Source organism: Alternaria dauci, chromosome 6, assembly GCF_042100115.1.
Source record: "Alternaria dauci strain A2016 chromosome 6, whole genome shotgun sequence".
Lineage (NCBI taxonomy): Eukaryota > Fungi > Ascomycota > Dothideomycetes > Pleosporales > Pleosporaceae > Alternaria > Alternaria dauci.
In genome coordinates, this window is record NC_091277.1 from 2566867 (window position 1) to 2581429 (window position 14563).

General features: G+C 51.8%; 3 protein-coding genes across 3 annotated transcripts; 1 reads left to right on the forward strand and 2 right to left on the reverse strand.

Annotated features, from left to right (window-relative positions):
• Positions 1-281: 281 nt before the first annotated feature.
• Positions 282-1990, reverse strand: ACET3X_007175 (uncharacterized protein; the record flags this gene model as incomplete). Its single annotated transcript, XM_069453387.1, has 2 exons — positions 282-384; positions 438-1990. The coding sequence occupies 2 exons, from the start codon at positions 1988-1990 to the stop codon at positions 282-284; spliced, it is 1656 nt and encodes a 551-aa protein (XP_069305943.1).
• Positions 1991-3103: 1113 nt separating this feature from the next.
• On the forward strand, positions 3104-4761 carry ACET3X_007176 (uncharacterized protein; the record flags this gene model as incomplete). The annotated part of the gene is made up of 2 exons (XM_069453388.1): positions 3104-3134; positions 3185-4761. 2 exons carry the CDS (start codon positions 3104-3106, stop codon positions 4759-4761), a joined length of 1608 nt encoding a protein of 535 aa, XP_069305944.1.
• A 348-nt stretch (positions 4762-5109) lies between these two features.
• ACET3X_007177 (uncharacterized protein) lies at positions 5110-14468 on the reverse strand (the record flags this gene model as incomplete). Its single annotated transcript, XM_069453389.1, has 8 exons — positions 5110-5184; positions 5271-6472; positions 6526-6804; positions 6851-10990; positions 11024-11668; positions 11718-13305; positions 13353-14258; positions 14307-14468. 8 exons carry the CDS (start codon positions 14466-14468, stop codon positions 5110-5112), a joined length of 8997 nt encoding a protein of 2998 aa, XP_069305945.1.
• Between the last annotated feature and the right edge of the window lie 95 nt (positions 14469-14563).

Sequence of the window (14563 nt, forward strand, 5' to 3'; positions counted from 1 at the left end):
ATGTTGGGTTTGGAAGTGATGACGAGAAAATGCTGCCTAGGCAGGGTTGCTCTTGATGCGGAGTTTGCTTACTTTGCCGTCTTTACTCTACTGTGTCATCTGCATAAGAGACGGATAGTAGTCACCGGCTGCTTCAAAGTGCGCGTTGGAGGTTTGGAGTTCAGATTCTCGATTTATAGAATGTGTAGGCCTACATCGCGCTGCTACATAACACTTCGAAACCGACTCTCAAATTAGACTTTCATCGCCAGGTTCGGAAATACCAGCTTCATATTCTCAAACTAGGCCATTATGTCCTCCTCCGTGGAGCGCTCAGATTCATGGTAGTCTTCATCGCCCTCACATTCGGGACACCAACGCTGGAATTCTACTGGATGGATGGTGCTAATGTGAACAAGTCAGCGTAAAGCTTCATCCGTGGGATTGTGGAAACTTACCGGCGAAACAAATAGCCGTCGTCGATATGGTAGACAAGGTACGCCATGATCTGGCTTAGATCTCGCTCGAACGGAAAGAGTTCTTTGCTATTCGCCCAGCAATCAGGATGAATACCTTTAGGTTGGTATTGCCTGTCGATAGGGTGCAGTTTGAGAACGTGGAATGATGAGTTCTCAGGCATGCCGAGGACATCTGAAGCAATCTCCCATGCTTCCCCTTCAACATCATCAACATCTTCGACCTGCACAACTTCTCCGAAGCCATTGATCCAGAATTCGGGTACAAGTTTTTTGGACCCTAAATAGACAGACTTCATCAGGGCGGTGAGCACGTTGATGCGAAGCTCTCGGAGTTTGAATGTGTGTGAAGCAGTCATCGTATGGGCTCCGTCGCAATCTGTACTCCAGACCTGGATCGTGAGCCAAGGTCCTTCCCTCGGATTGGATGTCGCCGTCTCCATGACAAAGGGCAATATGCTGATACGGATATCGCTCAAAGAGATCGGACCTTGTACTTCGAACTTGAGCGTGTAGTTCACCCTAGTTCGTGGATGTGGACCAGCGATTAGGGTCGTCAGGCCGTAGTTATACCGCGGATGAGGATGATCGATGACGAAAGTCTTTCTCAACAGTTTTCGTAGTTTTTTGAACCCATCAAAATCAGTGTGTAAGCGGTCCGTCGTCAAGACCAGCTCAAACCTGTTGTGCTCGAACCCGTAGGAACCGAAGAGGGAGGGCTCACGCCATTCGCGGTACAAGTCTTTATTAACGTGGACGATACCACATTTGAACTTTGTATCCCGGTCCAGGTCGATCAGAAAGCCCTCGGCAGGACGCACGACCAGAGCGATGATTCGCTCGAGTATCCGCGGTGGTAGATTGAGTAGATTCAGGGCCGTTTCTCGCTTGCGCATTTGTAGTCGGGCGCCGCCATCTTCCGCAACAAAAGAAGACATATAATGTCGGTCGGGAAAGATAGGTCCAAACCGCCCAGGGGAGGACTCTGAGCAGCAAGGACTAGTAGTTCCCCAACTAATCTCGCCTCCGGAAGCGTCGCGGTTTATAGCGATTGCGCGCAGCAGCTGGCCATACTTTCGCAGCTGCAGCTGACCTCCTAGTATAGACTTGAAGACAGCGGTGATAGCCGGGAGATTGAATCCTCGATCCTTCAGACTACAATAGGAGGTCCAATTCGTAGTGTTGACAAAAGAAATATCGATATCGAGATCCATATTCCAGATAGTGTGCATAAGAGGTGTGATGTCGAATCGCCCCGGTGCGCCATCTTCTTCTTCTTCCCAATGTTTCAGGCTACGATGAAGACTCACGTGTCCAAGAAGCTCCGTGTCGAGTACGAGTTTCCGAAGCCAGTGCGCTTGCGTGCCTAGATAAGTGAAGAGAGCACACGGCAGTGAAGTAGCAATCGACCAATCGAAGCGGCCGTAATCCTGGAACTTGTGATAACTCGTGTCCTCAATGATGAAGATGTTGTTGGAATAGAAGGCTGAACCTGCATCGTGATACAGTGTTCTACATGATGCGAAAAGGTTCATGAGGATCTGTCGCCTCGGATCTGAACGCTGGCGAGAAATTACGAATTGCCAGGAATTGTAGCCGAGGCGGTGTATAACAATTGGCGTGGAATACTCGACCAAATAAGCTATAATTTGGTTGCGGATTTCCCCGGCAGGTCGCGAAGAATGAAAGGTTTGTTCGCGTCGACAGGCTTCGAGTCGCCGCGAGCAAGAGGCGGAATGGTCTTTTGAATGGCCATGGCAGAGGTGGAGGTCTGTTCAGTTGACATTTTCGATGATCGCATGGAGTTTTATCGAGGTGGTGGTGGTGGTGGTTATACTGAAGGAGGCCAGGCTTATATAGTCCCAAGGTTTCGTGATCAGCCAGGCAACAGGGTCCTGAGGGCAAAGTAGGCCTGAACCGATGGAATAAAGGTTCCAATACATAATGAATACTGGTGTATATAGAGTGAAACCTTAGTGCAGGGTAGTAGAAGAGGCAGATACTCGAGCAGCGGTGACTCAGACGAACCCAGCGAACCAAAGCAACACAATCAACCGTTCCCCAAAGCTCAAAACCAATGATTATCGCGACACATTAGGCCTCCCAGGAGCCCGAAAAAGCGACCTTTACACTCTCGTGACAGTTACTTGAGCCTTGGGGCTGTTCGCTCGAGCGTTCTAATTGGTCATAGCTACGCCAGGATCCAACGCGGTAGACGAGCAAGTATGAGTACCCGTCGATGAAAGATCGCAATTCGTGACATGAACTGGTTGCGTACACAGTATTTGCCTGCAATCTGGCGGGATCATCTTGTCAGTCAGTCTTGCTGTGAAGTCATGGTGTGGAGTCCTGCCGAAGGGGCGACATCGCGAGCGTGTTTAGCGCGAACCCTGGATCACGGGATGACGCACTACAACAGGCGCCGCGCTCTCCATCACGATACCCTAATCGGTGCACACGATGCGCAGATGACGACACCCGGTTCAGTCGTTCATGAACGACTTTAGACCTCGTTTTCCTGTCCGATGAATATGGCCGGCTATACGGCACGCGGTCAAATGCTTGGCCGAGACGTGGTCGTGCTTCGACCGACATGACGCGTAACCTTTCCGATAATCCAGTAATCGACTTTCTCTGGTATAAGTCGAATGAGGCGCTCTATACAGCGTGCTAGGCGAGGTTTGACATCCCAATTGACCTTTGAGGTCTTGCACGGCTGACAATTGCAGCATGGCTCGTCTTACCTCTCGGCAGACACCCCGCACGCTTTCAGCGCGCGCCCTTCCTCGTACAGACTTCGAATAACAACGCTCAACCCGCCAACTCGCAAAGAAACAATCCAAATGATGGAGACAGGCAGGAGAGAAGCAAGTTTGCGCGGAGTGTGCTTGAAGGCAGCACGGTAGCTCTAATATCGCTCTTCGGGCTAGGCCTTGGCGGCTATGCCTACAGCCTGTTCTACAAGCGAACCGTTGCGAAGAAGATTGAGAATGCCTTTGCGACAGGCTACAGCTCACAAGAGCGCGTTGCTTTGGGTCGCATCTCATACGGCACCGAGCGCGACAAGATCCAAGAGATTGTCGAGAGGGAATACTGGGTTCCACGCGCGGAACAGGAAGACATTGACAATATCGTCAGCGGAAAAGCGAGAGGAAGATACTACCTCGTCATCGGCGAACGAGGCACCGGCAAGCGCGCGCTACTGCTAGAGGCCATGCGCAAGGTCAACGGCGACGGCATTGCCATGCTGGAAGCGCACAACGACCTCGAAGTCTTTCGGACCCGTCTCGGCAAGGCCATCGACTACGAATTCCACGAAGACTACATCGGCGGCCTGTTCAGCATCCGCGGACCAAGAGACAGCTCGCCTCTGCTAGACATCGAGCGGGCGCTCAACCAGATGGAAAAGGTCGCCCTCTCGCTACGCAAACGGCGCGGCAAACCTCTCCTCATGATCATCAACAACATCCACCTCTTCAAAGACGACGAAGCCGGAAAACATCTCCTCGAGATCCTGCAGCAGCGCGCCGAGATATGGGCCGGCAACGAGCTCGTCACAACCGTCTTCACGTCAGACGAATTCTGGACGCTCGAGCGCCTCACACCCCACGCAACCAACATGAACGTCATCAGCGTCCGCGACGTTCGCAAAAACGTCGTCACAACAGCACTCAAACAGTACCGAGCGCGCTACCACAACGAAGACGTCCCACCGCACATCCTAGACCAAGTCTTTGCCCAAGTCGGCGGCCGCCTCATCTTCCTCAACCAAGTCGCAAAGGCGACCGACATGCTCGAAACCTGTGCGCAGATTAACCGGCGAGAGAAGATGTGGTTTCTGAACAATTGCTGGATACTGGGTGACTCCATGGACGACGACGTCGAAGAACAACAAAAGTATTGCGCGGCGGCTATTATCCTAGCACGCGCCCTTGTACTCCGCGAACAAAAAGATGATGCTTCTACCACATCATCTGCTCCCGAGCGGCAGCAATTCTCGCTCCCAGAGATCCCATTGCACGAGGCGCGCCAGATCATTACGCGCGCGGACTTTGTGCATCCGTTTGATCATGTCAACGTAATTCATATCGATGCGCATGGCATGGTGCGCGCAGATTCTGTGCCCATGCAGAATGCGTTCAGGGACGTTGTGCAACAGCCGGGCTTCGAAGAGCATTTGAAAGCGACGCTGAATCGGTTGGATGAGTTGGAGAGTCTGGCGAGGACGAGGGAGGTTGCGTTGAGGGAGCCGCCGGATAGGAGTGGGGGGATTGTGCCGGTGCAGACGTATTGTGCTAAGCTTTGAGGAGGGTAGGCGAGAAGTGGGTTGTTAAAGAGCCACAATGCGGTTCGTAGTGTGTGTGTGTGCTGCGACAAGTAGTGATTGTAGGTTTGTGGAAACCGGCACAAACATGGTGTGGTATGAAAGTTTATTCATGATCAAAAGAACCAACGCCCAGAACAAGACATGCACTCTACTTTTGGTTTCACACCGAACCGACGAATGCAGATACAGACGCCAATGCTAACCTCCCAGAAAGAAACATCATTCTATATCCTTGAAACCAAACATCACAATCGCCCATCCACATTTCCATACTCAGCAATCTCCACCTCGTTCAAATAACTCTTCGTCCTCACACTACTCCTCGCACTATCCGGCGCGACCAAACTCTGACGCACGAGCCCTGCTCTTCTCGGATCCAACATCGCATTCGCCGACGCAGGCCTAAAGACCCGATTACTTTCATGCCCGTAATAAGAATACCGCGCGGGCCGCTTGCCTCCTCTAGCAGAAGGCGATATTGCCCTCACATGGGCACCCGAGTACGATTTTGTTGGACGAGTGATTGCAGGAACTGGCCAGTCGTCTGTATCAGAATGTTCGTACTTGACTGACGATCCAGACGACTCGTGATGCGCATCCCACTCTTCGTGTTCCCAGATGGGGTCAGAGTATGTGGACGGCGAGCGTGAGGGTTCGTCAACGTAGACGGAAGAGAACGACGTTGTTGCCGATGTCCGCCTCGGCGCATAGGGGCGCGGGTGCATCATCTTCTCCATTTGCGGGTCGAACATGAGACTCGATGCAGTGTCCCGCTGCTGCTGTGGCTGCGTACGACGGAGCGACAGCATGCGTGCCGGGTTCCGTGGTGGTGGCGTCCGCTTCTCTAGGTCAAGCATTTCGTAGCAAGCCTTGCCAATCCAGAGCATCTGCTCGTGCTCGCGCAGGTAGCGCTCTCCACCAAAAGACTTTTGAACGATGTCGCGTGCCATCATGCCTAGCTTCCGTCGATGTTCAGACTTCTCGTACATGCGGCGCGTGATGATTTCCACGTCCTTGGGCGTTGGCTTGTGCGGCAAGATTGGCGCCGCTACCCCAGGCCCATCGTCAGCATACTGTGCCCACTCATCCAGCATGGCCAACAGGTTGATTTGTGCGCGTGCCATGCCATATGCATCGTTGGGTGCCACAACTTCACTATAGCGTCTGCCATCATCGGGATCGGTAAGCACGCGAAGCGATGCACCGACATCAGTGCAAACAACTGGCGCTCCAGTCAGTGCCGCTTCTCCGAGCGCAAGCGGCAGTCCTTCTGAGACAGAGGAGTTGAGGAATAGCCAAGTGTTTGCGAGGACCATTGCTGGATCCGCTGTACCGCGCATTGCCACGTTCTGTCCAAGACCTTTGCATGCCAAGATTTCTTGACACTCAGACGAGTAGACGGGCGATTTGTTGAGAGCTCCATAGATGTCGAGTTTGTAGTCCTTGAAACCCCACTCGTTGGTGATGATGTCCGCCGCAAGAAGAGCGGTCTTGATATCTTTGGCAAACCAAACATGGGAGAGCATAGTCACGGTCGGCGTCTTCGTTTTGATCTCAGTTACCGGGGCGAACTTCGTCATGTCGGTGATGCCATTGACAATCGGGTCGACCTTTCGGCGGAACACGTTGCGGTGTGTAAGTTGACCCTTGGCGCTACCGATCTCCACTTCCCAGCCGGGGTTGAAGAAATCTTGCCCATGGGGTTAGCAATACTGTTTGTAAGATCTGGAAAGATGTACATACCTGCGCAGGGAAGGATCTGATCGGCGTGATGCAAGATCAGGCAAGATGTCAGCTTCATCAGACCCAACAGCGAATTTCGAATGAACGGCGGCAGAGTGCACATCGCGGACGAGAGGTAGAGATTGGTCTCGCGCCACGAGATGGCATGATCCCAAATCTGGAGCGTACAGTTGCGCTTCAGCTTGCAGACGATTCCATATGAGGCTGAAACGCTGTGGTGCGAGGCCTGGAACACATGCGGGATCTTGTCTGGGATGGGAATGGAGAAGATAAATAGATCTGTGAAAGTCAGCTTAGTCGCCGTCTACGGAGAGTTCCAACTTACACCGAAACCACAGCTCTAGCGCCGTATCGAAGTGTCCAAGTGTCGGAAGCTCAGTGCGGAACCACTCTGATGGTGGCTGTGCGTTTGGCATATCATCAGCAAGCCAAAGGTTTCTCCAAGTATCCTTGACTATATCGCTCGTCCAGACCTCTTTCCAGTGACGCGAGTCTTGGAAGTAAGTATTCAGGTTGACCAAAGCACGCGTCGCTTGCTTGACATCTGCTGATGTCATCGTTGTAGCACGTGCGCCGCGGACGAGAGCGGTCAAGGTTGGAATGAAGTTTGTCTCGATATCCGATATCGTTGCAGCTTTGACCAGATGGTCGACCTCACTGTCTAGCTTGTTGGTGAACATGCCGTGGTTTGGATGCATAAAGTCCAGTCCCCATAACGGTATAATCTTTAGCGATTCGACGTTCTCTTCGGTCTGGTGCTTTGGTAAGCCAAAGTCGTTGGCTGATTCAACCACCATGTGCCATTTGATTGTGCGCAGGTTGTTGATGAGATCTCGCCGACATGCTGAGACACCACCGCCTTCGTTTGGCCATGTACCAGTATCGACAGCGATGACGTGCAGGTTGCGATCGGTGTCGCGCTGTAATGCTTTAGTCCTGGTGAAAATGACGGCATCTCCGCCCTGACCAAAACTAAACAAGTCGCTTATTCGTATGGCAAGAGGCGTCCATGCGCTAATGTCGCTTGTTAGATCTGAGCTTGCCATAATGGCGTCTGCATGCAAGGCCAGATAATCCTCAGCCTTGATGAGACTACCACGATCTCTTCGTCTCCAGTATGGCCGTAGGAGAGCCTCTCTCCGAATCAGCTCCTCATCAACCCATCGAATGACAACGCCATCCAGATCGTTCCGCTTCTTCCAAGCTTTCCAGAGTTGTGATCGAGCTCTAGATGTGGAGATCTCTTGTTGTTTGACGTTTGTTCCGAGGAGTCGGCTGAAGAAAGTGGCAGTAGGAGACTTGAATGCAAGCAAAGGGTTCTCGTCGGCAAACGTACACCGAGTTGGCTTCTTCAGTACGCCGAGCCAATCGTGACGAATCATATCTGGGGTATCGACTGGCACACCGTTGAGCTTAGTGGTGATGGTTGGATGGAACTTGTGATCATAAAGCCATGAACATTCGTACACGTCGGCTCCTTGAACGAACGTCGCTTCATGAACGCGAGGAGTGGGTATCCAGCGCTCCATCTTTTCGGCATGACGAACGGGAGGCGCACACCAGCTGACGTTAGCCGACATGTGTGGAAGCACGAATTCTGCACGAAGAAGTTCGTCATCATACTTGGCGTTCTTTCGGTAATGGTACTTAAATCGGACCAAGTTGTCATGGCTGATGTAGCTTCCAGATTCAATGTGACCCTTGCGGTTGTATATGACCTTGGCGCCTTGGTTCTGGCCTTTGCGGCAGGTTCTTCCCAACGGCACCCTGCTTTTCTTGACTTTTGAGATCTTCCTCTTTTGTTCCGGCTGCTTCGATGCATACTCGTAAACAAACTCATTAGCCACAATGCCATTCTTGTACTCTTCACGTAACGTGATGCGCATCTCTTTGTCGTAGTATGTAACTCGGAGATGACCCCACGTTGGTTCCAGCTCCAGATTTCCCTGATAGAACATCAATTTGACTCCGCCATCTATGCCAGGGTGAATGAAGGCTGTCTCTGTGTCTCCGTAGCTCCGGATGACCAAGCGATTCTTCTTTTGAATGATCAAACTACCTTTTACGGTGCCGGCAAGACCTGCAATATCCTTGCGCCGATGGTACAAAAAGAAAGGTAGAGCGACTGACATCGCAGCCCGACTGTAGATCCACAAGCCTGTCAGAATGAAGGTAGCGAGTTTGGCTACTGGGCGTGGTGTACGTATCAAGGCTCCGTTCAATTCACGCTGATATTCAGGGTCGGCCATGCATGCGAGGAAGAAGAATTTGACCCAGGTCCCGGCAGAGTGGTAGACATAGGCGATTGGCAGACGTACATACTCGGTGAATATGCTAAGAATTGAACCCGCTGAGCGATTCAGAACGGGATGGTACGCTTCATGGATGTCCGCGGTCATTTGCTGATACTCTTTTTTGGCGAGAGCCTGATCGCCTCGGTTCTTGAAGAAGCTGTGCTTGATAATGGCTAGGTACGCGCCCAGGTCATATCGTGCGATGCATGACAGGATTGTACATGAGCTTTCCACTGGAACATTGGCATTGATCCATGCCATTTCCGTATTTGTATAGGGTGCTCGTATGCCAACGCACCGTCGGAGGAAGAGCCGACGAATCTCTAGTGGAAGCTCGTCCCACTGCGTGTCGCAATCAAACCCCATGCACAGGTTTCGCAAGAGGTCTTTCTTGAAACCAAGTTCAAAGTCCAAAGCCTTGGGTCCTACAGTCAATTCCGGCATTGACCGCTTGCAACATTCGGATACGGCGTAAAAGCTAACGTCGTTCCCTCGGCAAGCAAGCATAGATTCCGTGAGCTGGGCTTGGTAGTGCGGCATACCGAACATGGTCTCTGAACAAGCGTGTAGCAATGTTTCTGCAATGATCGCACAGTTGCTGCTCACGTTCGTTTGCCTGGAGCCCTTTGCTTCCGAAGCTATGTAAAGAGTCAGACGTCCGCCTACGTAATGCGAAATTGCCCGAAGGTCGGTGTCCACTCCAGCCACAGTCTGCATCGGAACGATGAAGATTTTGATGTTGTCGCTCTTCCAAGCCAGAACGATACGCTGTGCCAGAAAGGGCATAGTCGGAAATGCTTGCATTGCAAGCCTGGAGAGGTTCTCATGGGTACACGATAGTAGTATAGCGCAGATCTGATCGCCGGGTTGTCCAGTGGCACATACACGGAACCTGCTTTCCTTCGGGGCGGCTCGCAGCTTGCTGCAATAGGCGTGAAGCTCGCTTTGGCTGAATTCGGCATCACCACCAGTGCCGTTGTAGGCATGGTACCTTTCGTCGATGGTAGACTGATCTTCACCTCGAGATGCGATGCGGCTCAAGCTAGACGTTTCGGTCGAGCTCAGGGACTGCTTGCTCTGCTCATGGTTCGGAAAGAAGCTAGATAACCAGGTGCGCACACGGAGCAGATCAGGCATGCCTAGCTTGGCAGTTCGAAATGAAAGTAAGGCTGCTGTCCAGGTAGACACAGCAAGAGCAACGATCCTGTTATACATAAAGCCCGGCAGCAGGGTGATGAGAATGTTACCGGTTACAAAACCTAGAATGACTGCTGCCAACAGTGGCATCAGTGCGTGTGGGCCTGAGAAAATCTTGTTGTACTGGTAAAGGAGTAGACCACTGTACGCGCCAACGTAGCTTATGAATACGACGAGGCCAACTGCTGAGCCGTTGAAGATCCACACCAGAGCAGCACATAGCGCCAGTGCCCAAACATGGACGCCAATAAACCTGCATAGAGTGCTGAGATACAGATGTCGCCTGAACTTCAAATCGTTGGCTTTGGCCTGCTTGATCTCGTGCGCGTCCTTGATCGAGACTGGTGACATTTGCTCTGACATTGTGTGGAGGTGTTGAGCTTTGTAATCCAGTAGCACTGCTCCAATGAGGTAATACGCCAGACCGAAACCGACTGACAAACGGAGTGTCTTGTCGTCTATAGATGATAGTAATCCCGCTAGTTCGCCGCCGGGTCGCTCGGTGCCGCGCAAAAGATCGAGCCATCTATCCATGAGTGCGACGAGGAAGTAGAGAACCCCGCAGTAGATCTCATCTCCAGCAGTCCGCCAATGTATGAAGGAATTATGAAGTCGAATGCCTTTTTGCGACTGTTGCATGCTTTCGAGAGCCACCTGCGTTTCGAGATTCCAAGTTGAACTGTATGGAATTGGTCGCCTAGTATCCGTAATGCGAGCATACCAGTCCAATAAGAAGAGTGTCGAGTCCCAACAATCTGCAAGTCGTCTGACAAAGGTATCCTGCGTAGGCTTCTGCCAAATGGTGCGTCCTTTCTCCTTCATGACGGCGTCATGTAAGGCTGTGCGACAAAGCCCCAAGATCGCTGGCTCACTCATACCATGGAACATGTCTTTCTCGCTAGTGGTTGTCTCTGAAGGGGGAGCGTTAGATTCGCGGACACTCAACGCAGTACTGGGCCCTTTGCTGGAACGATCTACTGCGGCCCGGTTAGCGTCTGTCACCGAACCATGGTCTGTGTACGTACTGGCAGAATGCTGCCCCTTGACTGACCGCTCAACGTACCAAGCCTTGATGTCAGCGTCGTTGAGTGTCTTGATGTTGTGATACCAAGTCACCCATTGAGTCGCTACGTGTCGGGTACCGAGAATCAGCAAAGTGACAAATATGTACAGGACCGCAGGATAAATGTAGATGTCGTAGCCAGGAACGAAGATCGTTAAAACCGGGGAGACTGTCAATGTCGGTACCACCATGATGATGATTTTACGACCATTCAAGAAACTGGACCCCGGAATCTGATAAGTGGAGAGAACAGCAAGCACTGTCAGATATGTCGTGAGTCCAAAAAGGTACAAGACAAACACCGCTCCAGGCCCTGGGCCTGCGACAGCTGAGATGACGATGAAGCCGAGGAAGCAGCCAGCAAGAGTGAATGCGAGACCACCGACCAGCCGAGTCAGCACGAACATGTTGGCGGCTGAGAATGCCATCGAGATGAGGTAATAGGTGCCGCCGATAGAGATCCAGGTTCCAATTGCGCCAGAGAGGAGCAATGAACACATGAGCGCCAGCGTAGCATAGTATCGCTGCTCTTCTTCCATTCGTACACTGAGATACAGCCCATGGCCAGTGGTTGATAGTAGAATGATGTCTGTCGTTGTTAGCAAGCGATCGAAACGGCCATAGCATCATATGCTCACCAACAAGTGCCGGGATTGCAAAGACGCTCAGGAAAGTGAAGCGACGGTATGCAGGCATTACCGAAGGCTTCTGATCCGGGTCGATGTCGGTTTGAGCTGCAGCGTAGGCGGAAGCGAACGACGGCGCATTGAAAAGCCACATTGGAGGCTGATGTTCCTCCTGGTTGTAGTAGTTCCTGTGCTTCTGTGATAGCAGTATTCCAATGTCGCTGGGCTTGATGTCAAAGTACGCTTCGCATCTTGATCCTAACGCAAACAGCTCTGCAAAGGCTGCACTCTGGTCTGAGTACTGGTTGAAGAGCGGGTTCCGGTCCGATACCTCAATGTATAATTCTTCGAATCCAGCTTTCCTTGCGGCGCAAAAGATGCAGAAAAGTACAAAGTCAGCGGCTGAATCAAGAGTTCCCCGGTTGGTAATATTGGCGATGGAAGAAGTAATGGCGTCTAGCTTCTCAAAGTCTCGGGACCACAGTATACTGTCAAGCACATGCGCGACTTCCCTGAAAAGACACAGCGCATCGTGTCTGTTGAGAGTGGGTAGTCGAGATAGCCGGTACCATTTGAGTTTTGCGTTGACTAGTTGTTCGTCCGTGATGTCGCCGCTGATGTAGTCCACATTGCTGAGCTTCTTCAATTGATGATATGTAGGTATGTCGATCAGCAACTCTTCGCAACGTTCACGAATGGCTGAAAGCAAAGAGCAATCCTGGTCCCATTCTGAGTATTGCAAGTGCTGCAAATACAGAAGCAGATCGGAAGAAGAGAGTAGATCCAGATCTTGTCGTAGCCTCTCAGGCAGTCGCTCTGGTGAAAAAGACCCAGCGGTGAACTCCGTCAGGCCGTACTCTGCAAGGAAGCACTGGTATCTGGAAAAGCCTACCTTGCTCAGGTGTGTATGGAGCAAAACCGCGCCAATGTCTTGGACGGACTTGGACATGTAGATGATGACGGATTGGGTCCGCGGCTCCACTTCCCAGACTGCCCAGAACTGAGCACCGCTCGGTGTGTGAAACCCAGAATCAAGCGCAGAATATACTTGTAGCTGGTAGGCGTCCTCTGCATCGTCGTTGGTCCGAGCCAGTGCCTCTACGAGTTTTGAGATAGCGATTCTTGACGTTGGCAGGGAATCCAAAAAGTGACTACTGCTGTGACAATAACCACGAAGGGTTTCTGCGACAGAATGTAGTTGTGCCGTAGGGAGTCGACTCAGCAGTTTCAGATCCCGCAGACGTCGTTGTGAGTCGAGAACCCGAGAGAAGTCACCTCTTGACGCATCTAATCCAATCGGGAAGCATCCCAATGAATCGTACAGCGATCCGTTGAAGGAGCAAGACAGTGGGTTACTGGCATGCTTCTCCCTAGTCATTGTCCATTCCATCCCTGATGATGTTGATGATGTAGATGTCCGCGAAAGCAATACTCCATTCTCATCAATCTCAGGGTAGTGTATGATGTCCGTGGATATGCTAGAGGCGTCGTCATCGTCCGAGTCTGTTGCGTCGAGCCCAGTGAGCGTATCGGCGAGGAAAGGAAAGATCTCCTGCAACGGAAGATAGTCGTCGATGATACTCGAAAAGCCAGGAGAAAGCTATGGAGATTTAGCTCATGATTCGCAAGTCGAGGAAGCAAACTTACTGTGCGTGCGGCTCGATATTTTTCGTGAACGTCCATCACTCTTCGTTGCTTGAGCCATTGGAAAGCTGCCAAAGGCTCTTGACAATGAACAATGGCGTCGATGGTGCGTAGGGCTCGTCGACGTGGGAAGTATGGGATGGCGCCATGGTAGCTACACCACATGTGCGCTCTTCTCACAACGGCGTGCGAAAGGTTGGCATCGTCTTCAACCGTGTCCCACATCATCGTCAGGAATGGCCGTTGGCAGGCTTGAGATACAAAGGATTTTGTTGTAGTCTTCATCTTGTCCATGTTGAAGAAGTCTCGGCGCTCTCCGTTCAACATGATCGTCCCATTGCGAACCACGAAGCCAGCGAAGAGCCCAACATCAAGCTTCTCGATGCTATCCAGGAACTCTGGAGCTTCCACTTCCAGGTAGACTTCTAGACCATAGGCAATGAGAAGCTTGGTCAAGCCATTGAGTAAAGGCACGGCAATGCGGTCTCGCCATCCAGAAACAAGCACGCCAGTAAAGTATCTCCGCTGGTCCGGCTGTCGTATGGTTCGCTGGAGAGTCCACGAAAGGACGTACACTGCTCGCGCCATGTCCAGCTCACTCGTCGTGGCAAACGTGATGATCTGAGCGAGATCAAGCCGTGCAATGATATGAGGTCCCATAGGAACGCTATCGTCGCTAACAGCGTCCAAGATGCCAGGCTCGCAATAGTCCAACACTACAATCTCCCATTGCGACAATATCCGCGCTTCCTCTGGTGTGACCGGGGTGTTTAGAAGGCCCAGGTATACGCCAAAGGACGAAGGTTTTTCGAGAAGAGTATGGGTTTTGCGGACGACGCTCGGGCTGTGCGATAGGAGATGGATCCGTTCTTGTACCGATCGCGGTAAACCATGCTCGTTGTTGTTCACCTAAGCATGTTGTAAGCGTGGACTGGGTAGTATATGTTCAGATCATACCTTCAACAACGTCCGGATGGCACGATAAGAATACCAAAGGAACGCAACAACTCCCACAAGCCCACTGACACCGACGATAGCAACGAGCGCCCATTGCCACCACTCCTGGAATACTGAACCACTATCAAAGGCTTGAATGCCTAGGATGTCCGGCGCCGGCATAGTGTCTGTGTGATCCTACCAAAGGCAGCTCTGATATCCTCAATAGCAACTCCACGCTCGACCGAATACAGCAACGACTGCTCCTTGATAGAGAA